The sequence below is a fragment of the Tachyglossus aculeatus genome, chromosome 23 (assembly GCF_015852505.1).
Source record: "Tachyglossus aculeatus isolate mTacAcu1 chromosome 23, mTacAcu1.pri, whole genome shotgun sequence".
Lineage (NCBI taxonomy): Eukaryota > Metazoa > Chordata > Mammalia > Monotremata > Tachyglossidae > Tachyglossus > Tachyglossus aculeatus.
Window position 1 is genome coordinate 37,499,102 of NC_052088.1, and position 27,372 is coordinate 37,526,473.

Genomic DNA, 27,372 nt, shown 5'->3' on the forward strand with positions numbered 1-27,372 from the left:
GGTGATCCATTCATTCATTCATGCAGTCAATTCATCATCATCATCATCAATCGTATTTATTGAGCGCTATGTGCAGAGCACTGTACTAAGCACTTGGGAAGTACAAATTGGCAACATATAGAGACAGTCCCTACCCAACAGTGGGCTCACAGTCTAAAAGGGGGAGACAGTCAATTGTATTTATTGAGCGCTTACTATGTGCAGTGCACTGGACTAAGCGCTTGGGAGAGTACGGTTAGAACAATAAGCAGACACATTCCGTGCCCACAACAAGGTTACAGTCCCAGACCTGTCTGGTGCGTTTTAAGGTCCTCCACATCCCACAGCCCAGTTTCACCCAAAGACATCCTGGGGCGGCAGGGAGAGGCGGGGGTGGTTCTCCCCATTATAAAGATGAGGAGACTCAGGCTGTGAGGGTCAGTCAGTGGTATTTATTGAGTGCTTGCTGTGTGCACAGCACTGTACTAAGCGCTTGGGAGAGTTCAGTGTAACAGACACACTCCCTGCCCTCAACGAGCTTCGAGAGGGTAAGTGGTTCTTGCCCCAGGTGTCGTAGTGACTCCCAGCGTCGCTAGGCCGCCCGGCTGCCTCCCCTTCAGTGAGCAGGCCAGACCGACAGCAGGAAGACAGGGTGGACCCGGATGGTGTAGACGGGCTTGAGTCAGAATTCACATGGGTCATTAACCTTTGGACCGGCTGGTTGGCCGTGGCCCTACCCGATGCCAGACAGGGCAAAGAGCGCAGTGGCTCTCTTATTCTAGAGCCCATTTTACAGATCAGGAAAATCGAGGCCCAAGCTGTCTTCCCTGTAGGCCCAGAGTAGAAGCAGGGGGTGGGGAGACTCCCACCAGAGACGTGCCCCGTGGAGACCAAGGAGAGAGCACCCTTGAGGATTTCTTTCCTTCAATTCACTCGTTCAGTCGTATTTATTGAGCGCTTACTATGGGCAGAGCGCTGGACTAAGTGTTTGGGAGAGTACATTGTAACAATGAACATATTTATTACTCTACTTATTTTACTTGTACATATCTACTCTATTTTATTTTGTTAATATGTTTTGTTTTGTTCTCTGTCTTCCCCTTCTAGACTGTTGGGTAGGGACCGTCTCTATATGTTGCCAACTTGGACTTCCCAAGCGCTTAGTACAGTGCTCTGCACACAGTAAGCGCTCAATAAATATGATCGATTGATTGATTGACTGAACAGACATGTTCCCAGCCCACAAGAAGCTTCCTCCTCCCCTGTGTCTGAGGGAACATCTCCTCCTCAGTCCCCAGACCCGTAATAATAGTAATAATTTTGGCGTTTGTAAAGCGCTTCCTTTCTGCCAGGCACTGTACTAAGCACTGAACACGGCTGCCTGCATGTACACTGGCTCCCCGGCACGCATGCACACTCGTGCCAAGACACACAGGGGTGAGGGTGTGCACGCAGCACCTCGGCATGTGTGTGCAGGATGGGTGCCCGCCCGGAGCAGTACACCCTGGCAGCGGTGAAGCGGCCCAAGGCTCCTCGCTGCCGGCCACGGCTCAGGTGTCGGGTGTCCGAGGGGGTGTGGGGGCCGGCCGCTGCCGCCTTGGCCAGCCCGGGAGCGGGCGCGACCCAAAAATAGCCCGCGGGACAACGGACGCGACAGCTGCGTTTTAGGCCCCTCTGCGAGCCAGGAGTCCCCCCGCACTCCCCTGGCACGGGGGCCAGTGGCGGGGGCTGCCCTGGTGGGAGGGACCACCCCCTGAACCTTGGGGATCCAAACCGCCCTGGCCCTACCCCTTCATCCTGCTCTCGCCCCATCCTGGGGTCACCTTCCATCCCATCCCACTCTGGCCTCGCTCCGGGAATTCCTCCAGCTCCAGGGCCTTCAGTGGGACTACAGTGTGGCCGGGGTGGGGTTCCCAGGGGGGCCCGACCCCTTCGCCCTCTTTCCCCCCTCGCCCCCTGAGCACATGCATGCATCCTGCCATCTCAGGTGTCACTACGGCTGGCAGGGTCAGTTCTGCGACGAATGCGTGCCCTATCCCGGCTGTCTCCGCGGGAGCTGCAGCGAGCCTTGGCAGTGCAACTGCGAGACTAACTGGGGAGGCCTGCTGTGCAACAAAGGTACCCCCTGCCCCCCTTTCTTCCCCTGCCCCATCCCCGCCCGCCACCCCATGGGTTTGGGGCACAGAGGAGAGAACAGAATCGGTCCCGCTGCCAGGGAACCCCCGGGCAAATAATAATAATTGTGGTATTCGTTAAATACTTACTAGGTGCCAAGCACCGAGCTGAGCCCTGGGGTAGATACAAGATCAGGAAGACACAGTCCCGTTCCCACAGGGGGTTCGCAGTTTAATCAGCGTGGCCCAGTGGAAAGAGCCCGGGCTTGGGAGTCAGAGGTCATGGGTTCAAATCCCAGCTCCACCGCTTGTCAGCTGTGTGACTCTGGGCAAGTCACTTAATAATAATAACAATAATGATGGTATTTGTTAAGCGCTTACTGTGTGCAAAGCACTGTTCTAGGCGCTGGAGAGGTTACAAGGTGATCAGGTTGTCCCACGGGGAGCTCACAGTTTTAACCCCATTTTACAGATGAGGCAACTGAGGCCCAGAGAAGTTAAGTGACTTGCCCAAAGTCACACAGCTGACAGTTGGCGGAGCCGGGGTTTGAACCCATGACCTCTGACTCCAAAGCCCGTGCTCTTTCCACTGAGCCACGCTGCCTCTCTGTCACTTAACTTCTCTGTGCCTCAGTTCCCTCATCTGTAAAATGGGGATTAAGACTGTGAGCCCCACATGGGACAACCTGATTACTTTGTATTCTCCCCAGCGCCTAGAACAGTGCTTTGCACATAGTAAGTGCTTAACGAATACCAACATTATGAAGTAGGAGAGAGAACAGAGATCGAGCCCCCCTTTGACAGATGCGGAAACTGAGGCCCAGAGAAGTGAAGTGACTTGCCCAAAGCCCCACAGCGGGCATGAGCCAGGGTTAGAGCCCAGGTCCTATGACTCCCCAACTCAGGTTCTTTACCCTAGGCGACGCTACTTCTCAAGGCATAGGAAGGATCTCAGGCCCTCCTAAACCTCCCCACCCCCCAACCCATCAACTGGCCCACTGCACAAGTCTGATTGGGTAAACTGAGGCCACAGCTGGCAGGTGTTGGAGGTCATGGCTTGGAGGTGGGGGCTGGGTGGCCTGAGAGTGTTTGTCCTCTCTTTCCAACTGTGTGTGTGTGTGTGTGTGTGTGTGTGTGTGTTTTGGATGGGGTTCTCTCTGCCAGACCTGAACTATTGCGGCAACCATCACCCCTGCACTAACGGTGGCACCTGCATGAACACGGAGCCGAATGAATACCACTGCGCCTGCCCGGACGGCTACTCGGGGAAGAACTGCGAGATCGGTGGGTGTCCCCGGTGGGGATGACCGGGGTCCGGGATGGCCGCAGAGGACGTGGAGGAGCCTGCGGGGTGGGGCGAGGGGCAGTCCTGGGGCAGCGGGTCCTTATGTGGGGCTGGCGGGGGGGACGGGGACCGCGGAGGAGCCAGGAGGGGCCCGAGGGGGCTCACGAGAAGGGTGTGCTTGGCTTCCAGCGGAGCACGCCTGTGTCTCCAACCCCTGTGCCAATGGGGGAGTCTGCCACGAGGTCCCCGCGGGATTCGAGTGCCACTGCCCCCCGGGCTGGAGCGGCCCCACCTGCGCCGTCGGTAAGTGGGTTTCGGGGAATGGGTGTCCTGGCCCGGACCTGGGCCTAGCTGGCCTGACGGCCTGTCCGTCTGGATGGATGCAGAGTGGCTCAATGGAAAGAGCACGGGCTTTGGAGTCAGAGGTCATGGGTTCAAATCTCGGCTCCACCAATTGTCAGTTGTGTGACTTTGGGCAAGTCACTTCTCTGGGCCTCAGTTGCCTCATCTGTAAAATGGGGATTAAGACTGTGGGCCCCCCCGTGGGACAACCTGATCACCTTGTAACTTCCCCAGCGCTTAGAACAGTGCTTTGCACATTGTAAGCGCTTAATAAATGCCATTATTATTTATGACTCCTGCAGGGAAGGACAGAGAGCCTGGGGGAGAGATGAGGGCAGAGAAATATGGGGGTGAGATGTGGACATCTCTAGAATCCTCCTTTTCCTGATCGATCCAAGCTCTTTTCCTCCTATACCTCCTCGATTCCTTCATCGGCCTCCTCGCTGACCTCCCTGCCTCCTCTTTCCCCCCTCCAGACCATACTTCGTTCTGCTGCCCGAATCATTTTTCTACAAAACCATTCAGTCCACATCTTCCCACTCCTCAACAACATCCAGTGGCCTCCCATCCACCTCCATATCAAACAGAAACTCCTCACAATCAGCTTTAAACCCTTTAGCAATAATGATAATAATAGTCGTTGTGACGTTTAGTAAGCCAAGAGCTGAGGTAGATACAAGATAATCACCAGCCCCACAGCACTAATGTATATATCGGTAATTTTATTTATTTGTATTGATGTCTGACTGCCCCCCATCTAGACTGTGAGATGGTTGTGGGCAGGGAATGTCACAGTTTATTGTTGCATTGTACTTTCCCAAGTGCTTAGTTCAGTACTCTGCATGCAACAAGTGCTTAATAAATGTGATTGAATGAATGAATGACTAATCAGGTCAGACACAGTCCCTGTCCCCCACAAGGGGCTCACAGTAAAAGGGGGGAGGGAGAACAGATCTTGAATCCCCATTTTACAAATGAGGGAACTGAGGCTCAGAGAAGTCAAATGACTGTCAATCAATCAATCAATCAATCGTATTTATTGAGCGCTTACTATGTGCAGAGCACTGTACTAAGAGCTTGGGAAGTACAAATTGGCAGCACATAGAGACAGTCCCTACCCAACAGTGGGCTCACAGTCTAAAAGGGGGGAGACAGAGAACAGAACCAAACATACCAACAAAATAAAATAAATAGGATAGAAATGTACAAGTAAAATAAATAGATAAATAAATAAATAGAGTAATAAATATGTACAACCATATATACATATATACAGGTGCTGTGGGGAAGGGAAGGAGGTAAGATGGGGGCATGGAGAGGGGGATGAGGGGGAGAGGAAGGAAGGGGCTCAGTCTGGGAAGGCCTCCTGGAGGAGGTGAGCTCTCAGCAGGGCCTTGAAGGGAGGAAGAGAGCTAGCTTGGCGGAGGGGCAGAGGGAGGGCATTCCAGGCCCGGGGGATGACGTGGGCCGGGGGTCGATGGCGGGACAGGTGAGAACGAGGTACAGTGAGGAGATTAGCGGCGGAGGAGCGGAGGTTCCGGGCTGGGCAGTAGAAGTCCTGAAGTCAAACAACCGGCCAACGGTGGAGAGGGGATTAGAACCCAGTTCCCCTGACCCTTAGACCCAAGCTCCATCCCCTGGGCCCTGCCCCGGTCCCCGGCCCCGGAGTCAAGTGTCCAACTTGCGGTGTCTCAAGCAGGCTAATGTCTCTGCTGTCCCCCTTGACTCACGGACCGCTTTCCTTCCACAGACATCGACGAGTGTGCCTCCAGCCCCTGCGCCCAGGGGGGCACCTGTGTGGACCTGGTCAATGGCTTCGAGTGCATCTGCCCTCAGCAGTGGGTGGGCACCACGTGCCAGCTTGGTGAGACCTCGGCCCCCCGTGGCCTTCCTCCGCTTCCCTCCCAAGGCCCGGGCGGTGCCTGCGGGGCAGGGCTGGTGGCAAGCAGCGGTGCTGGGGGTGGCAGGGCAGCCTCGCTGGGAACGGGCACCCCGGCCCAGAGACCCTGCTGGCAAACTCTGGTGGAGCTGGCTCTGGCCTTGACGCTTTTCTCTCCTCTTTTTTGTCTCGTTTCACAGATGCTAATGAGTGTGAGGGCAAACCTTGTCTTAATGCTTTCTCTTGCAAAAATCTGATCGGTGGATATTTCTGTGACTGCGTCCCCGGTTGGAAAGGAGTGAATTGTCACATCAGTTAGTATTGCTCCTGGACTTCCTGTCATGGGGGCTGGAGGGGAGGAGGGGTTCTTTCGACGGAGGGTGAGGAGGGATACAAAGGGGGTCTGTGAGTCCTTTTCCTGACAAAAAGATAGTTTCGAGCAACATGACAATCATAGGTTTTTATTGACAGCTTTCTGTGCAAAGAGCACCGAGCTAAGCACTTGGGAGAGTATCAATCAGTGGTATTGAGCGCTTACTGTATGCAGAGCACTGTACTAAGTGCCTGGGAAAGTGCAGTGCAGTAGAGCCGGTAGCCGCAATCTCTGACCATTGGGAACTGACCGTCTAGAAGCGAGCCAGGCATTTTAATAAATTACAGATAGGGGAAATGGCAAACTATAAGGATGTAGGCTAAGTACTGTGGGGCTGGGATGGGCATCAAGTGCTTAAAAGGTACAGATCCCAGTTCAATAGAGAGAAAAATAGAGTTAGTATCCCTGCCCTCAAGGAATTTACAGTCTAGTTTCCCTTTGGATAAGGGTTGATTCCCCACAGCCTGGTCCTTAAAACCTCTTGGTCTTAGGGCCAGGCTAGCAGAAGGTTATGGTGAGTGCTCAGAGCTAGTATGGGCAGATATGAATTAATAATGTCAGCAGCCACAGTGAGATTTAATAATAATAATAATGGTATTTGTTAAGCGCTTACTATGTGCAAAGCACTGTTCTAAGCGTGGGGAGGTTACAAGGTGATCAGGTTGTCCACCGGGGGCTCAGTCTTTAATCCCCATTTTACAGATGAGGGAACTGAGACCCAGAGAAGTTGTGACTTGCCCAAAGTCACACAGCTGACAATTGGCGGAACCGGGATTTGAACCCACAACCCCTGACTCCAAAGCCCATGCTCTTTCCACGGAGCCACGCTGCTTCTGGCTGATTTGATTTGTTCTGGTTTATTGAACACGTCTTCTTCCGAGAAGACCGTTCGGCCGGGATCTCATGCCACCCTCCCCCAGCGCAGGGACAGGGAGAGGCAGGGATTCCTCTGTTTCCCCACTGCACAGATGAGGACACTCTGGCCCAGACAGGTTGAGGGACTGGCCAGAGGTCACATAGCAGGCTCTGGAGACAGAGCCGGGGCACATTAAGAGCGCGTGGCACCGACTGGCTTCCGGGGCCCTGGCCAGCAGAGGGGCTAAGGTGTCGGTGGCGGCGGTCCCGAAGGGTTGGCCCGGGCTCCGTCTGGGGGTGACTGGAGAAAAGTGAAAGCCTCTGTTTCCGTTTGTAGATATCAACGACTGTCGGGGACAGTGCCAGCATGGGGGCACGTGCAAGGTAAGGCTCCCTCTGGGGAGACTCCTGGTTTCAAAGGGGGCCGGTGGGCAAGGGGGCAGCCCTCACCCGGGACTCTATCCTCCCGTGGGTGATAAAAGCTCCCAAAGCAGCGACCCTGGGTCCTTGCCGTTATCCCCGATGCCCTCAGGATACCCCTGGCCACTCTCAGCCCTCTACAGAAAGGTTATATCCACCCGAAGGAGGGTTTTTGGGGCCTCCTCTTCCCACTCCTATTTCCCACCCAGGGCCACTTCCTGGCTCACTAGAGCAGGGTGGCTGGAAGGAGGAGAGGAGAGGGTTGGAGCCAGGAAAGTTGTCCCTAATCAGTTCTTCAGTTTTCTATGAGTGGAATATCCACTTCGTGAACTATCTGCTGCAGACTTAAAACAAAAAGAAAAATAATACCACACTTACTAGGTGCCACACACTGTTTTAAGCACTGAGGTAGATACAAGATAATTAGGTTGAACACAGTCCCCGGTCCCACATGGAATTCACAATCTAGCCCAAGGCTTAGTACAGTGCCTGGCACGTAGTAAACACTTCACGAATGCCATTAAGAAAAAGGGTAGAAACAGTGAGGGAGGAAGGAGGCTTTGGGGGTTTCCCCAGTCGTCTCCTCCCACCCACGGGCCTGGACAAGATGGGGTGGGGCGAGCTGGTCGAGCTGGTCTCCCTGGGCTGAGCGCCCGTTGCATCCCCCATGCCACAGGACGAGGTGAATGGGTACCAGTGCCTGTGTCCCCGGGGCTTCGTGGGCAAGAACTGCGAGGTGGAGCGGGATGAGTGTGCCAGCAACCCCTGCCAAAATGGCGGGCTCTGCCAGGACCTGCTCAGCGCCTTCCGCTGCCGCTGCCCTCAAGGGTTTTCGGGCCTCTTCTGTGAGGTGAGTTGGGGTTGGGAAGGGCGATGTCAGGGGGTGCGGCTAGAATCAGGACTCTGGCCTGGTCCCATAGGTCCCAGGACGAAGCAGACCTGTCGGGTTTGGTGGCAGGTGGGCAGGGGTCAGTGCCCTCCTTGAAAGCGGGGCCTGGAGTTGGATGGGAAGGTGGAGGATCTCCTAGAAGGATCTGCAGGGTCAGGCGGGGATGTGGTTGCCTGGAGGGGGACTGACCACTGAGGGTGCTCAGTGGACGCTTGGGGTGACCCTGTCAGGTCAACTGGTCAGCTGTTTGGGCCAGGGTGTGACCCTGCAGCGGGGTGGCCGGGGCAGGATCGAATGCACCGGGAGACTGTGGCGAGGGCCAGCGGCCAGCATGTGAGTGGCCACCTCCCAAAACATCCGGCGGCCCGAGGTGGGGCCCTTCCAAGGTGGAGCTGAGGCTCCTCTGAGAGTCCCCCGCCCTTCCCTGCAAACTGGGACATTTACATCCCACCCCACCCTGCCGACCCTTGCTGACCCCACCTTTGTCCCAGGTGGACATCGACTTCTGCGAGCCAAACCCCTGCCACAATGGGGCCCGGTGCTACGATCTGGACGGTGATTACTACTGCGCCTGCCCGGACGGCTTCGCCGGCAAGAACTGCTCCCACCCGAAGGATCCCTGTCGGGACAGCTCCTGCAAAGGTAGTCCCGGCTGGTCCCTTGGCCTGGGGTCGTAGGGTGGTCAGCCCCGGGCGGGAGGGCTGGGGGTGAGCAGGAAGCCCAGGAGGCCCACCGATGTCTGCAAGGAAGTGATCCCCAAGAGATCGACGAGGGGGCCCAGAGGCGGTCCCTCTCCTGGGGCCTCAGAGCCACCCCTGCCCCTGCCCCCCACCCCCGGCCCATAACCACCCTTAGCTATATGGACTGGACGCCCCCAGGGTGGGCCGAGTGCTAGTCGGGGTGGAAGTGGCGGCAGAAAAATTAGGGAGGCCATCCTTCTCTAAATTAGAAAAATAACGTGGACTCAGGGAACCTGGGTTCTAATCCCAGCTCCACACTTCTCCTGTGTGACCTTGGGCAAGTCACGTTGCCGACTTGTACTTCCCAAGCGCTTAGTACAGTGCTCTGCACACAGTAAGTGCTCAATAAATACGATTGAATGAATGAATGAATGAAAAGTCAGTTCGTTTTGTTGTGCCTCAGTTGCCTCATCTGTAAAATGGGGAGTAAGACTATGAGCCATATGTGGAACAGGGACCGTGTCCAACCCGATTATCCTGTATCTACCCCAGCACTTAGTACAGTGCTTGGCACATAGTAAGTGCTTAACAAATACCACAATTATCAATATCATTATCCCCATCCTCAAGTTTCTTTCAGGCTGACTAAGCTCCCTAAGGGCAGGAATTGTGTCTACTAAATCTCTTGCAAGAATAATAATAAATGTTATGGTATGTCTTAAGTGCTTACTATATTGCCAGGCACTGTACTAAGCGCTGGGGTGGATACGAACACCTGCTTGTATACAAGGATACAAACACCTTAGAGAAGCAGCGTGGCTCAGTGGAAAGAGCCCGGGCTTTGGAGTCAGAGGTCATGGGTTCAAATCCCAGCTCCGCCAATTGTCAGCTGTGTGACTTTGGGCAAGTCATCTAACTTCTCTGTGCCTCAGATACCTCATCTGTAAAATGGGGATGAAGACTGTGAGCCCCCCGTGGGACAACCTGATCACCTTGTAACCTCCCCAGTGCTTAGAACAGTGCTTTGCACATAGTAAGCGCTTAATAAATGCCATCATTATTATACAAACACTTACACTTCCCCAAGCCCTCAGAACAGTGCTTTCCCTGGAGTAAGTGCTCAGTACATACCACTGATTGATTGACTGATTGATGCAGTTTGTAAAATTCATTCAATCGTATTTATTGAGCGCTTACTGTGTGCAGAGCACTGTACTAATAATAATGATGGTATTTGTTAAGCGCTTACTATGTGCAAAGTACTGTTCTAAGCGCTGGGGAAGATACAAAGTTATCAGGTTGTCCCACATGGGGCTCACAGTCTTAGTCCCCATTTTACAGATGAGGGAACTGAGGCCCAGAGAAGTTAAGTGACTTGCCCAAAGTCACACAGCTGACAAGTGGCAGAGCTGGGATTCGAACCCATGACCTCTGACTCCAAAGCCCATGATCTAAGCACTTGGATAGTACAAGTTGGCAACATATAGAGACGGTCCCTACCCAACAGTGGGCTCACAGTCTAAAATCTCAATCCACAAAGAACCAGGGTTATGCAGGAGGGACCAGAGCCATCCAAAGCAGCTAAGTAGGTTTGTGCCAGAGAGCCGAGGTGTCTGAGGAGATGGTGTGACCGAGAAGTTGGGGGATCTTCAGGGAAGACTTCCTGGAGGGGGTGGCTTTCCAGAAGGACGGGGAAGGAAGATCAGGGGAAAGGCGAGTGATGTGCGCTCTGGAGAAGCGCTCTGTCCATCAGTCCCAATGGGGTGGAAGCAGCTTTCCATGAAATAGCCAGTCCCAAACAGATGGGTGAGCTTTCGAGACAGCCCATGCCCTGACTGACCCAGGCCTGAATAGCGATTCCCTCAGTCCCTCCAGGTATCAGGCCTTGGTCTGAGAAAACCCAAACCCCCCTGGCCCCCAGATTGATTCCACAAGCTGCTAGTTTCATCCTGGCCTCCCGCCTGTGGGACAGGGATTGCATCCGAACCAATTATCGCCCTCCTACCCCAGTGCTCGGGACAGCGCTTGCCGTATAGTAAGCGCTTACCGCGCGGCCTCTTTATTCTTGTCAGTGATTGACAGCTGCGAGATTGAAGTCTTCACCAACACGACCCGCTTCATTTCCTCAAACGTGTGCGGCCCCCACGGGCGCTGCGTCAGCCAGCCGGGCGGCAACTTCACCTGCGCCTGTGACAGCGGCTTCACCGGAGCCTACTGCCACGAGAGTGAGTGGTGGCTGGGTGCTCTGACCTCACCCTTGCCCGGGGCCGGGGGTGGCATTCCCCCTCTTGCGTCCTCCTCCTTCCCCCTCCAGTTGGCAAGGGTCCATTCCGGGGGCGTGAAAGAGGGGGGGATGGTTGCAGCCAGTGTCCATCACCTATGACGATGGGGGGTCCTGGGGAGAGGGGACCCTGTGGTGGGGAGGAGAGCAGTGTCTCATCACTGAGGTTTGCGGATAATCCAAATCTGGCGGGAAGGCCATTGTGGGCAGGGAACATGCCGTCCACATCTGGTACTCTCCCAAGCGCTTAGTACAGTGCCCTGCACTTGGCAAATAGTCAATAAACACCATGATCGATTCATTCCACCCATCTCGAGTCTCCCCCGGGCTGGAGCATTTCCCGGGCAGCAGGCTAGACGGGCCCCCCAGGTCCGTCCCGTCCATTCCCCCCACCCCACTGGCTGGCCATCGTGATGGCCTGATGTCCCTCTCATGCACAGACATCAACGACTGCCTCGGGCGGCCCTGCCGGAATGGTGGCACCTGTATCGACGAGGTGGATGCGTTTAGATGCTTCTGTCCCAGCGGCTGGGAGGGCGAGCTGTGCGATATTAGTGAGTCTGAGCGGCGGGGGTGGGGTGGGTGGGCTGGGGGCCCGGGTGGGCCGGCGGGGCTGGGGATGGTGTCCACGCTTCGGACGCTGCCTGCACTAGGGATGACTATGATAATGGTGGCGTTTACTAAGGCCTCACTACCAGGCAAACAATGGGGTCAGTGCTGGTCAGACCCAGCCCCCATTCCATCCGGGGCTCACTGTCTACTAGGGAGGGGGCGTAGGGATCTCATCCCACTATATAGATGAGGAAACTGAGGCACGGTGAAGCAACATCAGGCAGGTGGCCGGTTATAGAGCTGGGATTTAAGCCAGATCTCCTGGTAATTTGGACTCTAGGGGCACAAGTGGCGGGGGCCATTGCCCAAGCAGGATGTTAGTGTTTCCAGGTCCAGCCCTGCCCCATCCAGCTCCTCTCTGTCCCTCACAGTGTTCCTCCAAGGGACTTTGCTCTCTTGACTGACCCTACCCCTCTCCTGCTCATCGTCTCTCTCATTTTTCCTCCCTCCCACCCTTTCCTTCTCCCATCTCCTTCCCTCTCTCCTTCCCTTTCTCTTCCTCCCCTTCTTCTTCCTCCCGTCCCTCCACCTCCTTGCTCTCCTGACTAATGGGACCTACTCCTGTTTCTCCTCTGTCATTTTTTCCTCCTTCCATCCCCCTCTCTTTCTCCCCCTCCTTTCTCTCCCTCTCATTCCATTTCTCTTTATCCTCTTCTTCTTCCTCCCCTCCATCCACTTCCCCTTTTCCCCCTGCTGCCGCTCAGATCTCAACGACTGCTTGCCCAACCCATGTCACAACGGCGGTCGGTGTGTGGACCTGGTGAACGATTTCTACTGCGAATGCCAGGATGGCTGGAAGGGGAAGACTTGCCATTCCCGTGAGTTCTGCGTTCCCCGGGGTCCCCCTGCACCTCCGCCAAGGAAAATGATGGTCTCATTCTGCCTTCACCACAGCCCCTGGATGGGGGAGGCTTTGCGTGTTCTCCCCGTTTCACAGATGGAGAAGCTGAGGCCCAGAGAGGTTAAGTAGCTTGCCCGAGTTCACACGGAGTGTACCAGGGCAGAAATGAGTCTAGGATCCAGGTTTCTTGACTCCCAAACTTTGACCCTTCCCCCTAAGACAGTGGCTGCCCTAAGCAGCATGGCATAGTGGTTAGAGCACGGGCCTGGGAGCCAGAAGGTCGTGGGTTCTAGTCCCAGCTCTGCCACTTGTCTGCTGTGTGACCTTGGGCAAGTCACTTCACTTCTCTGGGGCCTGAGTTACCTCATCTGTAAAGTGGGGATGAAGACTGTGAGCCCCACATAGGACAACCAGACTGCCTTGTAATTACCCAGCACTTAGAACAGTGCCTGGCACATAGTAAGCGCTTAACAAATACCATAATTATAATTATTATTATTATTAAGTGGACAGCTCCTGCTCAAACCAGCTTGGGAATCGGTCAGCTGTTCAGACCTCGTCAGCCCCTCAGGCTGTGTGGTGTCCAGCCTGGCCACACAGACGCACTGGCCAACCATCTGTCCTCGTGTCACAGGGATATGACTTGAAGCCCTAGTGCATGTGTGCATTAGCACGCATGCTCGCACACACGCGTGCACACACACAAACACACACACACATTCACATACACTCCATCCCCAACCCTTTTTTTAAATGGTGTTTGTTAAGCACTTACTATGTGCCAGGCACTGTACTGAGTTCTGGGATAGATACAAACTAATCAGGTTGGACACAGTCCTTGTCATCATCATCATCAATCGTATTTATTGAGCGCTTACTGTGTGCAGAGCACTGTACTAAGCTCTTGGGAAGTACAAGTTGGCAACGTATAGAGACAGTCCCTACCCAACTGTGGGCTCACAGTCTAAAAGGGGTCTAAAGTCTAAAGGGGTCTAAAGACTTTCACAGTCTAAAGGGGTCTAAAGATTTTCACAGTCTAAAGTCTAAAAGCCTTGTCCTAAATGGGGCTCACTCACAGCCTCCATCCTCCATTATAGAGAAGAGGTAACTGAGGCGCAGAGAAGCAGAGTGACTTGCCTGAGGTCACACAGCAGATAAGTGGCCGAGCCGGGATTAGAACCCAAGTCCTTCAGATTCCCAGGCCCCTGCGTTATCCCCTGGGCTATACCTTCTGAGGCCAGAGGGGAAATAGCCAACAGAATCATTTGTAGTTTTGGCTGTGTGAGCATGGAGACCGTGGCTGACCACCCCACTCCCCTCGGTGTCTGTCCTCCAGGAGAGTACCAGTGCGATGCCAACACCTGCAGTAATGGCGGGACGTGCTATGACAGCGGAGACACCTTTCGCTGTGCCTGTCCGCCCGAGTGGAAGGGCAGCACCTGCAACACAGGTAACTGAAGTGTTCGGCCAGTCTGGGGGCAAGAGGGCCGGCAGGTGCTGGAGGGTGGGCAGAGGAAGGGACCTCTGGTTGGTTCTGGGCCCCCTCCCTCTCTCCCCACCTCCCTGGATCATTCTGGGGTACCCCCTCGCCTCCCGGTTCCTCTGTTAACACACCCTTGCAGATAAGAACCCAGATTTACCAGCCCACGCATGTGATTTCCCATCACTTTATCCTGGCTCCGGACTGCGGCTGGAACTGTTAGACTCCGAGCTTTGAGGAGCCTAAAACTCTGCTATTCTAGGCACAGCAGCTTTTAGCTTTTTATTTTACTTTATCTTAGTATCTATTCCTGTTCTCTTCTCTTATGTCATTTTGGACTTTATTTTTTATTTTGCCATCGTCAGTCCCATTTCCCCCTTTATTCCTAAATTGTGAGCCCTTGTTGGCCGGAAACCCTGTTGAATTCTCATCCACGTCAGTCATTCAGTGTTATTTATTGAGCGCCTACTGTGAGCACTGCGTTAAGCGCTTGGGAGAGCACAGGAGCAATAGGCATGATTCCTGTCCTCAAGGAGCTTAGTCTGCATGTGCAGAGCACTGTACTGAAGCAGAGTAGAGTTGGTAGGCAGGATCCCTGCCCTCAAGGAGTTTACAGCCCAAAGATGGACTCTTTCCCAGTGCTTAGTACAGTGCTGTGCACCCGGTAAGCGCTCAGTAGCTACCATGGCTGCTTCTCTTGCTGCTATTATGGCAGTCTTCAGTCCCGTTGAGGAAGCCCTGTGGGTCAAGGGAAGGGACCCGTGTAACCCATCCAGCCTGAGGGATGGCAGACTCTGGTTCTGGGCTACTTCCCTCTGCCTCTGAGGCTTGGAGATGTCACCCTTTCTGCCCGAGAGGAAGAGGCCTTCCCTCCCAGGAGCCACCCTCGGCCTCTGGTCCCCAAGACGGGGGCCGGAGGCAGGGGAGTGCCATTCTGGCTGTGGGCAGAGAACTGGGCAGGGGTGGCGCAAGGAGGGCCCTGACTCCTGGGTTCATGGGCTCCTGGGGTTGTGTGTGTTCCATCCCCAGCCAGGAACAGCAGCTGCCTCCCAAACCCCTGCCTGAATGGGGCTACCTGCGTGGGCAGCGGAGAGTCCTTCTCCTGCATCTGCCGCGAGGGCTGGGAGGGCCGCGTCTGCAGCCAGAGTAAGAGGCCGCCTGCCCCTCTTCCTCCTCCTCCTCCTCCTTCACCCCCTCCTCCCCTCATCCTCCTTGTCCTCCTCATCCTTGTCCTCTTCCTTGTTCACCTCTTCCTCATCCTCCTTCTCCCCTTCCTCTTCCTTCCCCAATCCTTCCCCTTCCTCTCATCCTCCCATCTTCCTCGTCCTCCCCCTCATCCTCCTCCTCCTCTTCATCCTGCTCCTTGTCATCTTCCTCCTCCTCCTCCTCCTCATCCTCCTCCTTCTCCTCCTTCTCCTCATTGCTGTCCTTGTCCCCCTCTTCATCCTCCTCCCTCCTCCCTAATTCTTCTCCCTCTGCCACCCCTCCTCCCTCTTTTCTCCTCCTCCCCCGTCCTCCTTCTGGTCTTTCCCCCTTGTCCCTCCCCACCCCGGGCCCCAGGAGCCGTCCCTTGGATGGGTTACCCTTTAATCTCTGGTGCCCCTCGGCCGCTGACCAGGGTTCAGAGGTTAGCAGGTGCAGCTATTTCATGCAGCACTTTTGCCGCTCCCCCTGCCCCATTTTAGAAATTTGCCCCCTCCCCTCGACAGTGAAGGGCGGGGGTCCTGTGGAGGCCCTGGCCTGGGACTGCACCTGCCCTTCTGGGTGGGCAGGGGACATGGGACACTGTTGGGGAAGATGGTCAGGTTTCTGCAGCTAAGACTGACCCTCCGGGGGGTGGGCAACCAAGGGGTCACTGCAGGGTCACTCATCTCCTCCTCCTTCTCTCTCTCTCTGTGCTCTCCATCACAGACACCAACGATTGCAATCCTCACCCATGGTAAGTGCCCTGCTCGGCCCGGTCCCAAAGATGTGGGCACCGGGCACGGAGTGGAGGCAGAGGGTGGAAGGCGGGGGTTAGGGTTGGCCCATTTTCCCAGCTGAGCAGAGGAGAGGGCTGTCATACTGAGTGGCCTTCTGGAGGGGCGTCCAGCTAGACCCGTGCCAAGGCCGAGCCGGAGGCCAGCGGGATGACCCCAATGGTTATTGAACGGGGCCACAGGGCACAAGCAGCCCGAGGGGCACTGGGGTCAGAGTGGAGGCCGCAGGGCAGCGAGAGCAGAGTTGGCGGGATGTGACATCAGAGGTGGACGCCGGGGTGACGCGGCTCATTTCCCTGCAGCTACAACGGCGGCATCTGCGTGGATGGTGTGAACTGGTTCCGCTGCGAGTGTGCTCCGGGCTTCGCTGGGCCTGACTGTCGCATCAGTGAGTGCGGGAGCTTGGTGGGGATCCGCGGGGGTCTCTACGGGCCACTCCTTGAACTGTGGAGGGGGGTCGTCAGAGGCAGGGACCCCAAAACGGATCTAGAAGTGGCTGCCATGCGTGGACTTCCTTAGGCCATGGACGTAAATAAGAACCATGATAATCATGGCGTTTGGTAAGTGTTTACTCTGTGCCGAGGACTAGAGAAGGTACAAGATACAGTCTCTGGACTGTAAGCTCGTTGTGGGAAGGGAATTTGTTTATTGTTCTGTTGTACTCTAGCTTTGTAGATAGTATGCTCTCAACAAATACGATTGAATGAATGAATGAATGAATGAATGAATGCATACAGGATTCTTTCATTCAATCGTATTTATTGAGTGCTTACTGTGTGCAGAGCACCATACTAAGCACTTGGGAAGTACAAGTTGGCAACATATAGAGACGGTCCCTACCCTACAACGGGCTCACAGTCTAGAAGTGGGAGACAGACAAAAAAACATGTGGACAGGTGTCAAGTCATCAGAACAAACAGAATTAAAGCTAAATGCATAAGATCATCGGGTTCCACATGGAGCTCACAACCCAAGTAGGAGGGAATAGGATTTAATCCCCATTTTGCAGATGAAGGAACTGAGGCACAGAAAAATAAAGTGACTTGCCCAGGGTCACACAGCAGACAAGAAACAGCATGGCTTAGTGGATAAAGCACGGGCCTGGGATTCAGAAGGACCTAATCCCAGCTTTGCCGAATGCTTCCCGTGTGACCCTGGGCAGGTCACTTAACTTCTCTGTGCTTCATTTACCTCATCTGTACCGTAGGGATTAAGGCTGTGAGCCCCATGTTGATTCATTCATTCAATCATATTTATTGGGAGCTTACTGTGGGCAGAGCACTGTACTAAGCACTTGGAAAGTACAATCGGCAACAGATAGAGACAGTCCCTACCCAACAAAGGGCTCACAGTCTAGAAGGGGAAGACAGACAGCAAAACTAGTAGACAGTACAAGTAGATGGGTGTCAATACCATCGAATATCATCAGGGACCGTACCCAACCTGATTACCCCTATAGTGGGCTGGCACATAGTAAGCGCTTAATAAATACCATTTTTAAAAAAGTGGCAGAGCCAGGATTAGAACCCATGTCTTCTGAGTCCCAGGCCCGCACTCTGTCCAGTAGGCCGTGCTGCTTTTCTAAATTTATAATTTCCTGAAGGGGAATCGAACCCGGGCCTTGACAGCGAAAGCGGAGAACCCTAACCATTAGACACCAGAGAAAGGTTGCTTGCAGCTCTTCTCCTTGTACTTCCCAAGTGCTTAGTACAGTGCTCTGCACACAGTAAGCACTCAATAAATACGATTAATTGATTGATTGATTCTCCGCTCTGCTTGCTGTGGAGTTGCAGCCCACCTGCCTCCCCCAGGAGAGGCTGGGAAAGGGGAGACACCTGGGGAGGAGAAGGGAAGGGGAGGGCATTTGGGGAGCAGATGGGGAATGGAGTCATTTTCGAGGGGACGGAGCACTTTGGAAGAGGGGAGAGGGCCCAGATGGGGTAGGAGTGGGGATCCTGGGCTAGGACACCCTCAGCGTGTCCGCACCCCTTCCCGGTCACTGGTCCCGGGAGATTGACAGAAGCGGGTTGACGGTGGCGACTCCCAGGGCCAACAGTTGGTGTGGCGGGGATTGGCCACTTTGTGTCGGGAACAAAGCCGGCAGATCCTGTTACCGAACAGAACACGCCCTGGGTCACTTGGAGCTGGGCAGGAGGGGGAAGGGTGAGCCCAGACTCGCCCCCCACCCCAGCCAAAAACGTCTTCCCCTCTAATCTCCCTGATTAGAACTTCTGGCAGATTTGGGCAGCGGGGAGAGGAGGGGACGTGAGCTCTGGCCTCAAGGGAAAATCCGTTTGTTCCAGCACCGAATGGGTGCTCTCGCCTCTAAATTCCGGGGACCTGACACCCCCAGGCCCCCTCACCCCCATCTTGCTCCGCCTTCCAAATGTCTGGCCAGATGGAGGGGGGAGGGGATGCTCTGCATTATTCAAAGGCTAGGCCAGTGCCCCCTCCCAACCCCAGCCCTTCATGGGAAAACTGGCCTGAGGCTCGTCTACACGGCTGTTTGGGGGTGGTGGGGAGGGGGTGCATCTACACAGATGGCGGGGGGGCATGGGAAGAGGGGCGTCTATGTAGCCAGTCAGGGGAAGGCACGTTACATGGGCTGTGGGAGCATCTACACAGCTGGTTGGGGCGCAGTGGGATAGACTTGAGCTGGAGGGGGACAGTGGCACAGAGGGCAGTGCCTAGCAACTGTCACTTGTTGCAGCGGGGAAAGGAGGGCGGGCCTGGAATCTTGTGCCACAGTGGGCAGGGGGAGTGTGATGGCCTGGCGTCCTGGAGCAGAGGGAGATCCTCGGCCTCTGACCCCCGGGTGAGTGCCCTGTCCCTGCCCCCACCCACAGACATCGACGAGTGCCAGTCTGCGCCCTGCGCCTATGGTGCCACCTGTGTAGACGAGATCAACGGCTTCAGGTGCACCTGTCCTCCCGGCAGAGCCGGTCCACGCTGCCAGGAAGGTGAGGAGCTCTGCCCGGCTGGGGTGGGGGCGAAGGCGGGATGAGAAACGGGGGGGAGACGTGAGCTAATCCCTCCCTCCATGCCTGGAGCCAGCAGTGGTCCCTGGTCCTGGTGTCTGGCATCTGGCCTTGCTTGCCCAACTGAAGCAGCCTGGTCTAGTGGATAGAGCATGGGCCTGGGGATCAGAAGGTCATGGGTTCTAATCGTGGTTCCACCATTTGTCTGCTGGGTGACCTTGGGCAAGTCACTTTAATTTGTGGGCCTCAGTTACCTCATCTATAAACTGGGTTTTAAGACTGTGAGCCCTTTGTGGGAGAGGGACCGTGTCCAACCTGATTAGTTTGTCCCTACCCCAGCACTTAGAACAGTGCTTGACACATAATAAATGCTTAACAAATACCATCATCATCATTAGTGTTATTATTATTATAATTATGGTGGTAAACCCTTCTCCCTCTCCCCCCTCTCCCTACTGTCCTGCAGTGATCGGATTCGGGAAGTCATGCGGATACCGGGGGACCCCATTCCCCCACGGGAGCCGGTGGAGTGAGGCCTGCAATTCCTGCCACTGTCTGGATGGCCGCGTCGACTGCACCAAGGTAGTGCCAGGTGAACCGGCCCAGGGACGTTGGCACGGGGGCGGGTGGTCCGGTCCGGCTCGGGATCAGGATTCTGGTTAGGATCGTGGGTTCTGGGGACGTGGGGAGTCTGGACCGGGATGAGGGACTGTCTGGGGACAGTGAGCTTCTGCATGCCTGGGACAGGCCCACTTTACATTAGAGCACGGGCCTGGGCATCAGAAGGTCATGGGTTCTAATCCCGGCTCTGCCACTTGTCTGCTGTGTGCCTTGGGTCACTTCACTTCTCTGGGCCTCCGTTCCCTCATCTGTAAAATGGGGATTGAGACTGTGAGCCCCACAGGGAACAGGGACTGTGTCCAAACCGATTTGCTTGTATTCATTCCAGCGCTTAATACACATAATAAGCGCTTAACAAATGCCATTAATGCCATTAATCACCATATTATCATTATTATCATCATCATCATTATTATTTCGTTTGCCCCTGAGTGGACAGGGTGGCCCAGGCGTCAGCATCTTGAGGTAGGCAGATCGGGAGGGCTCGAATTCTAATTCCATCTCAGCTCTGTGGCCTTTGGCAAGTCGCTCACCCTCTCTGGGCCCCGGTGACCCCCCAGGCACAGTTCTTCCCTGAAAGCAGGGCTGGAGATAACGGGTGGGTGTTCCTCACAAGGCCTTTTGACCTCAGGGCCTCTTCCCATCTCCCTCCGCCCCAGGTTTGGTGCGGCCAGAAGCCCTGTCTGCTGCCACGGCCGCCGGATTTTAGCCGCGACCAGTGCCCCCCGGGGCAAGAGTGCCGTGAGGAGGGCTACCCCAAGTGTTTCCAGCCACCCTGTGAAGCCTGGGGCCAGTGCGGGCCCGCCGTCGCCACGGAGCCCCTGCCCGCTGCCACCAAATGCCACCCCAACTCCGGCTTCCTGGACAACAACTGTGCTCGCGTCACCCTCATCTTCAACCGGGACAAGGTGCCCCAGGTGAGAGCGGCGTCCGGCCGGGGAGGCTAAAAAGGTTGGGGGGGAGGCCTGGGCGGGGGTCCCGCGGAAGTAGGGAAAGAAACACATCTTTCCTCCTGCGTGGGACACCCCGCAGAGGGTGGTGCCCGGGGACTCTGCTTTCCCTGAGGGATGAATGCTCGGATCTGAGCTTAGGTTGCAGTAGGAGGGATTGAGGTTAGGCGGCAGAAGGAATTCACTGACCGTGAGTGGGGTAAGAGGATGGGAGGGGTGGGTGAGGTAGGAGGAGGGGTGTTGGGGGTCTATCTCTGGTGGAAAAGGCAAGGATCTCCAGGATGCAATGCCTTGGAACATTCATTCAATCATATTTATTGAGCGCTTACTGTGTGCAGAGCACTGTACTATGCGCTTGGGAAGTATAGGTCGGCAACATATAGAGATCATCATCAATCGTATTTATTGAGCGCTTACTATGTGCAGAGCACTGTACTAAGCGCTTGGGAAGTACAAATTGGCAACATATAGAGACAGTCCCTACCCAACAACGGGCTCACAGTCTTTTACAGATCAGGGAACTGAGGCACAGAGAAGTAAAGTGATTTGCCCAAGGCTTTAATTGTATTTGTTCTGATAACTTGACACCTGTCCACGTGTTTTGTTTTGTTGTCTGTCTCCCCCTTCTAGACTGTGAGCCCGTTGTTGGGTAGGGACCCTCTCTATATGTTGCCAGCTTGTACTTCCCAAGCGCCTAGTACAGTGCTCTGCACACAGTAAATATGATTGAATGAATGAATAGAAGGCACCGCAGGCCAGGCACTAACTGACTGGTTGTGTGCTGGTTGCTAAGTGGGCGCGGACTGTCTGGCTGGGAGTGTGCCAGGCACTGCTTAAGATCCTTAGCCTCCGAAGTGGGCAGAGGATTGAACTACCAGGCCATTTTCATTCATTCATTCATTCAGTCATATTTATTGAGCGCTTACTGTGTGCAGAGCACTGTATTAAGCGCTTGGGAAGCCCAAGTTGGCAACATTTAGAGACGGTCCCTACCCAACAGCGGGCTCACAGTCTAGAAGGGGGAGGCAGACAACAAAACAAAACATATTAACAAAATAAAATAAATAGAATAAATATGTACAAGTAAAATAAATAGAGTAATAAATATTTACAAACATATATACATATATACAGGTGCTGTAGGGAGGGGAAGGAGGTAAGGTGGGGGGGAGGGGGAGGAGGGGGAGAGGCCTCCTGGAGGAGGTGAGCTCTCAGTAGGGCTTTGAAGGGAGGAAGAGAGCTAGCTTGGCGGATGGGCAGAGGGAGGCCATTCCGGGCCAGGGGGAGGACATGGGTACCGGGGTCGACGGCGGGACAGGCGAGAACGAGGCCCAGTGAGGAGGTGAGCGGCTGCAGAGGAGCGGAGGGTGCGGGCTGGGCTGGAGAAGGAGAGAAGGGAGGTGTAGTAGGAGCGGGGAGGTGATGGACAGCCTTGAAGCCGAGTGTGAGGAGTTTTTGCCTGATGCGTAGGTTGATAAAGAGGCCCCAGCCCAGGGGACGAATCATGTCTTTGCCTCCCGGGACCCTTTCCTCAGGAGGAGAGGATCTCTCCAGGATCCACCGGTCCCCCAGGGACCGGCCTGAAGCTCCGTATCGATGGGCTTGGGCCCCAGCTTGGGCTCGAGGCAGGACGGGTGCCCACCAGCCCTCAGGGATCTGAGCCCATACTCCAGAGCCATTGCATAAGCAATCAATCAATCAATCAATCAATCAATCAATCATATTTATTGAGTGCTTACTGTGTGCAGAGCACTGTACTAAGCGCTTGGGAAGTACAAGTTGGCAACATATAGAGACAGTCCCTACCCAACAGTGGGCTCACAGTCTAAAAGGGGGAAGCATAAGTGCTCAGTAGTAAAGTGCTCCACTTGGCATAAGCGTTAAGGGACTATCAATCAATTGTATTTATTGAGCGCTTACTGTGTGCAGAGCACTGTACTAGAGAAGCAGCATGGCTCAGTGTAAAGAGCGCAGGCTTGGGAGTCCGAGGTCATGGGTTCGAATCTCCGCTCAGCCACTTGTCAGCTGTGTGACCTTGGGCAAGCCGCTTAACTTCTCTGTGCCTCAGTTACCTCATCTGTAAAATGGGGATTAAAACTGTGAGCCCCACGTGGGACAACCTGATCACCTTGTATCCTCCCCAGCACTTAGAACAGTGCTTTGCACGTAGTAAGCGCTTAACAAATACCAACATTATTATTATTATTAAGCGGTTCTGAGAGTCTCATACAACGGGGTTGGAAGTCACGTTCCTTGCCCGAAGTGAAATTCCATTGATCGAGTTCCCAGCCCACCATCCAAGGGCCCCATTTTGTGGGGACAGAGCCGATGCGGTTCAGCTTTGTGAGGCGGACATCTCTGGGGAGGGGCATTCGGGAACATGCCCGTCTGGTGCCTGGTCTCTGCCGTCCCTACAGAGCCTGCGGCTCCCCAAGGCTGGGGGTGGTGACCCCGAGAAGTCATGTGGGCCTTCCCCCTGTCTCCAGGATAGATGAATCAATCAATCAATCGTATTTATTGAGCGCTTACTGTGTGCAGAGCACTGTACAAAGTGCTTGGGAAGTACAAGTTGGCAACATATAGAGACAGGCCAGGGCAGACTGCATCTTTCCCCAAGTCTGTTCCCAGAGGTGGAGACGCCACAGCCTAGAAACACACACACACAACACCACACCACACCACGCCACTCCCCCCCTGCAAGGCCCTAGCAGTTAGGAAGTTCTTCCTTGTATCCTACTGCAATTTTTCTGCCGCAGTTCAGGCGGGAGACCTCTTCATCCCCAGATCTTCCACCGCGTGCTTGTCTCATCTTCATCAAATGCCAGTCGGGGGGTCCCAGTCCCTCCCCTTCCTCCATTCATTCATTCATTCAATCATATTTGTTGAGCGCTTACTGTGTGCAGAGCACTGTACTAAGTGCTTGGGAAGTACAAGTTGGCAATATATAGACAGCAACATATAGGCACCCCACCAAGGTATCACTCACCTCCCTCTGCATCAAGAAGGTACTCCTGTCCACTGGCATTGAGGCTCTCCAGTCCCACTCCCCTTCTTACACACCTGCTCTCAATCAATCAATCAGTCGTATTGAGCACTTACTGTGTGCAGAGCACTGTACTAAGCGCTTGGGAAGTACAAGTTGTCTCTCCTCCCCAGTCCGGCCCTAAGGCTCTGCTGCTCACCCCACCGACGACCTCAGCACACGGGAGAAGCGTTGTCTGTCACGGGTCGAGAGGGTTCCCTGTTTATAATAATAATAATGGTGATGGTGCTTGTTAAGCGCTTACTGTGGGCCAAACACTGTTCAAAGTGCAGCAGTAAATACGAGCTGATCAGGTTGGACACAGTCTCTGTCCCACGTGGGGCCCATGGTCTTAATCCCCTTAATCATGAGGTGACTGAGACCCAGAGAAGTGAAGTGACTTTCCCAAGGTCACACAGCAGACATACGGCAGAGACGGGATTAGAGTCTTGGTCCTTCGGACTCTCGGGCCCGTGCTGTTTCCACTAAGCCATGCTGCTTCTCTAAATGTGAGTGCATTCTCTTCCACACTCTCACACGCTCTTCTTCCAATCGTATTTTGGCCATTTGCACCACTTTAATTTCCACCATTGGATCATAAAGTCATCAGGGGAAGGAACTTTGACTTTTACTCTTAATATGTGTTCCTCAGTCCCAGGAACAGTGCCCTGCACCCAATATGCACCTGATACATCATCAATCGTATTTATTGAGCGCTTACTATGTGCAGAGCACTGTTGATACAGTGCTAAGGACACAATAGATGGTCAACACAGTGTTCTGAACACATTAGGAGCCCGATACAGTGATCTGAACACAATAGGGTCCTGGTACTGTGATCTGGACACAGTAATAATAATGATGGCATTTGTTAAGCGCTTACTGTGTGCAAAGCACTGTTCTAAGCGCTGGGGAGGTTACAAGGTGATCAGGTGGTCCCCCAGGGGGCTCACAGTCTTCATCCCCGTTTTACAGATGAAGTCACTGAGGCACAGAGAAGTTAAGTGACTCGCCCAAAGTCACACAGCTGACAATTGGCAGAGCCGGGATTCGAACCCATGACCTCTGACTCCAAAGCCCGGTGCTGTGGACACAGTGGGCATCCTGCACAGTGCTCTGGACAGAATTGGCGCCTACCCTGGATGCATTTGGGGTGTGGCGCAGTGTTCTGCACACAGTAGAGGCCTTGTACACAGACTCTCAGTCCGGTGGTGGTCCTAGGGGTGATAGCCATGGACCCGGCTTTGGGAAATATTCCCTACCTTCATCCCTCCCTAAATCGGTGTCCCTCCCACTTCCTCCCCCGGCCCAGGGCGTCACGGTGGAAAACATCTGCAGTGACATCCGCTACCTGCCGGCCGCTCGGACCGTGTCCCGGGAGCGGATGCTGGTGGTGTTCTGCGACCTGTCCTACAGCACCGAGAACGCGGTGGAAGTCGCCATTGTGAGTCTTAGAGCGGCTTGGGGGTGGCTTGGGGGTGAGGGGCCAGGGGTTCCCCACTGGAGACCGTCCCTCCACCCCAGCTCAGGATGGCACTCTCCCGCAGGAGGCCGGGTGCCGGCTGGACCTCTGGGCCCAGGGGTCCGGCCTGTCGGGAGCCAGCTAGGCTGTGGACACCTTAGTGGTTCCTAGCAGACTGACCCCCTGCCCCCTGTCTTGGGCCGAACTGGAAGCCCCTCGGCGCTGGACAGTGGCCGCGGGGTTGGCGAGGGAACGTAAAGGCCTATGAGGCCGTTTTGGGTGCATTTTATCCCCAACCCCATCCTGAGCTGGCGGCAGGCAGGACCCCAGGGCAGGGGCTGGGCTCCCTGCAGGAGAGTGGACACAGTCCTGCCCTCAGGGAGCCCCCGGCTTGGGGTGGGATGAGATGGGAGGGATGCACAGCTGACCCTCACTAGATACAAGGAGAGAAGCAGGGCGTGATGGATGGTGCCGGCCAATCGGAGAGCTGAAGCAGTTATAACCCTGGAGGGCTACCTGGAGGAGGTAGCCTGAGACCGGGGCAGGCAGAAGAGCTTGGGGTTGCCGGCTGGTGTCAATCAATCAATCAATCAATCAATCATATTTATTGAGCGCTTACTGTGTGCAGAGCACTGCACTAAGCGCTTGGGAAGTCCAAGTTGGCAACGTATAGAGACGGTCCCTACCCAACAGTGGGCTCACAGTCTAGAAGGGGGAGACGGAGAACAAAACGAAACATATTAACAAAATAAAATAAATAGGATATGTACAAGTAGAATAGAGTAATAAATAAGTACAAACATATATACATATATACAGGTGCTGTGGAGAAGGGAAGGAGGTAAGGTGGGGGGGTGGAGATGGGGAGGAGGGGTCGGTCTGGCCTTCGGAAATTGTGCCCATGTGATCGGTGGGGGGTAGGCTGGCCCTGTCCTCCTCCCTCTTGGTCCCGGTGCTCGGTCTGGGAAATGGCCTTGGGTCCCACGGGAAGAAGAAGGAGAAGGAGGGCTGGCTGGAGCGGGCATGGTGGGCTTTGCCTGAGGGAGGCCCTGCCAGCCCTCCCCCAGAGACGGGTCTCTGTCGCCCGCTATAAATAGCCAGCCTGGTCAGCTGACGTGACCGTGAGCCCTCTGGCCCGGCCTGATTTTAGCCTGGAAGGAGCCCCCCGGCCGGCAGGAAGGGGCGTCTGGCTTCGGGCCCAGCCCTCCCCGCCCAGCCCCAGAAGGGAGCTGGCGAGGACTTGGGCGGATGCAGCTGCTGGGTGGGACCTGAGCCTGGGCCTTCTGGCTGACCCTCCCCCTCCTCACCCAGTGCCCCCCGCCCAGACTGAGCCCTCTGGCCCATTCACTCATTCATTCAGTGTGCATAACACTGTACTAAGCGCTTAGGAGAGTACGCTAGAACAATAACAGACACATTCCCGGCCTACGACGAACTTACAGTCTAGACGGGGCACAGCGGACATTAATAGAAATAAATAAATGTCAGATCCGGTCAGTTCATTCAATCGTATTTATTGAGCGCTTACTGTGTGCAGAGCACTGTACTAAGCGCTCGGGAAGTACAAGTTGGCAACGTCTAGAGACGGTCCCTACCCAACAGTGGACTCACGGTCTAGAAGATACGAACGTTAAGTGCTGTGGGGCTGGGAGGGGGGATTAAGGGAGCAAATCAGGGCGATGCAGAAGGGAGTGGGAGAAGAGGAAAGGAGGGCTTAGTCAGGGAAGGCCTCTTGGAGGAGATGGGTCTTCCATTAGGCTTTGAAAGGGGGAGAGTAATTGTCACGCCCGCTGTCTACCAACTGGACTGAGCTTCCAGCCTCACCTGGGGCCTCTGCGGGGGGTCCCCCACTGTCCCAATTCCTAGCCCAGAGGGCCGGCCCGACCCCTTTGAGCGGGCAGCCAAGTGACCATCCTCCTTCTGCCCCCACCCCCAGTCCTTCAGCCCGCCGCGGGACGAACAGGACAACAGCCTGATCCAGAATGCGGCCAACATGCTGGTCAACGCCATCACCAAGCGCCAGAACAGCACGGTGATGCTGGCGGTCACCGAGGTCAAGGTGGAGACCATCGTCGTGGGGAGCTCGTCCGCAGGTAAGCCTGGCCTCGGCGGGTGGAGGGGTCCCCACCGGGGGGATGAGAAGCAGCGTGGCGCAGTGGAAAGAGCCCGGGCTTTGGAGTCAGAGGTCAGGGGTTCAAATCCTGGCTCCGCCAACTGTCAGCTGTGTGACTTTGGGCAAGTCACTTAACTTCTCTGGGCCTCAGTTCCCTCATCTGTAAAATGGGGATGAAGACTGTGAGCCCCCCTGTGGGACAACCTGATCACCTTGT

The 27,372-nt window shown here is 55.1% G+C and overlaps 1 protein-coding gene across 1 annotated transcript in view; it reads left to right on the top strand.

The window, feature by feature from the left end:
* The window catches only part of JAG2 (jagged canonical Notch ligand 2), an 86,191-nt gene that overhangs the window by 54,160 nt on the left and 4,659 nt on the right, over positions 1-27,372 (top strand). Inside the window, exons 6-25 of the mRNA XM_038765574.1 lie at positions 1,967-2,097; positions 3,258-3,377; positions 3,568-3,681; positions 5,471-5,584; positions 5,800-5,913; positions 7,165-7,211; positions 7,924-8,097; positions 8,628-8,778; positions 10,889-11,041; positions 11,538-11,651; positions 12,414-12,527; positions 13,887-14,000; positions 15,060-15,176; positions 15,942-15,969; positions 16,312-16,397; positions 18,856-18,969; positions 19,454-19,569; positions 20,268-20,525; positions 24,893-25,024; positions 26,979-27,135. Of these exons, the coding sequence (XP_038621502.1) occupies positions 1,967-2,097; positions 3,258-3,377; positions 3,568-3,681; positions 5,471-5,584; positions 5,800-5,913; positions 7,165-7,211; positions 7,924-8,097; positions 8,628-8,778; positions 10,889-11,041; positions 11,538-11,651; positions 12,414-12,527; positions 13,887-14,000; positions 15,060-15,176; positions 15,942-15,969; positions 16,312-16,397; positions 18,856-18,969; positions 19,454-19,569; positions 20,268-20,525; positions 24,893-25,024; positions 26,979-27,135 (2,468 nt within the window). The remainder of the gene's footprint in view (positions 1-1,966; positions 2,098-3,257; positions 3,378-3,567; positions 3,682-5,470; positions 5,585-5,799; positions 5,914-7,164; positions 7,212-7,923; positions 8,098-8,627; positions 8,779-10,888; positions 11,042-11,537; positions 11,652-12,413; positions 12,528-13,886; positions 14,001-15,059; positions 15,177-15,941; positions 15,970-16,311; positions 16,398-18,855; positions 18,970-19,453; positions 19,570-20,267; positions 20,526-24,892; positions 25,025-26,978; positions 27,136-27,372) is intronic.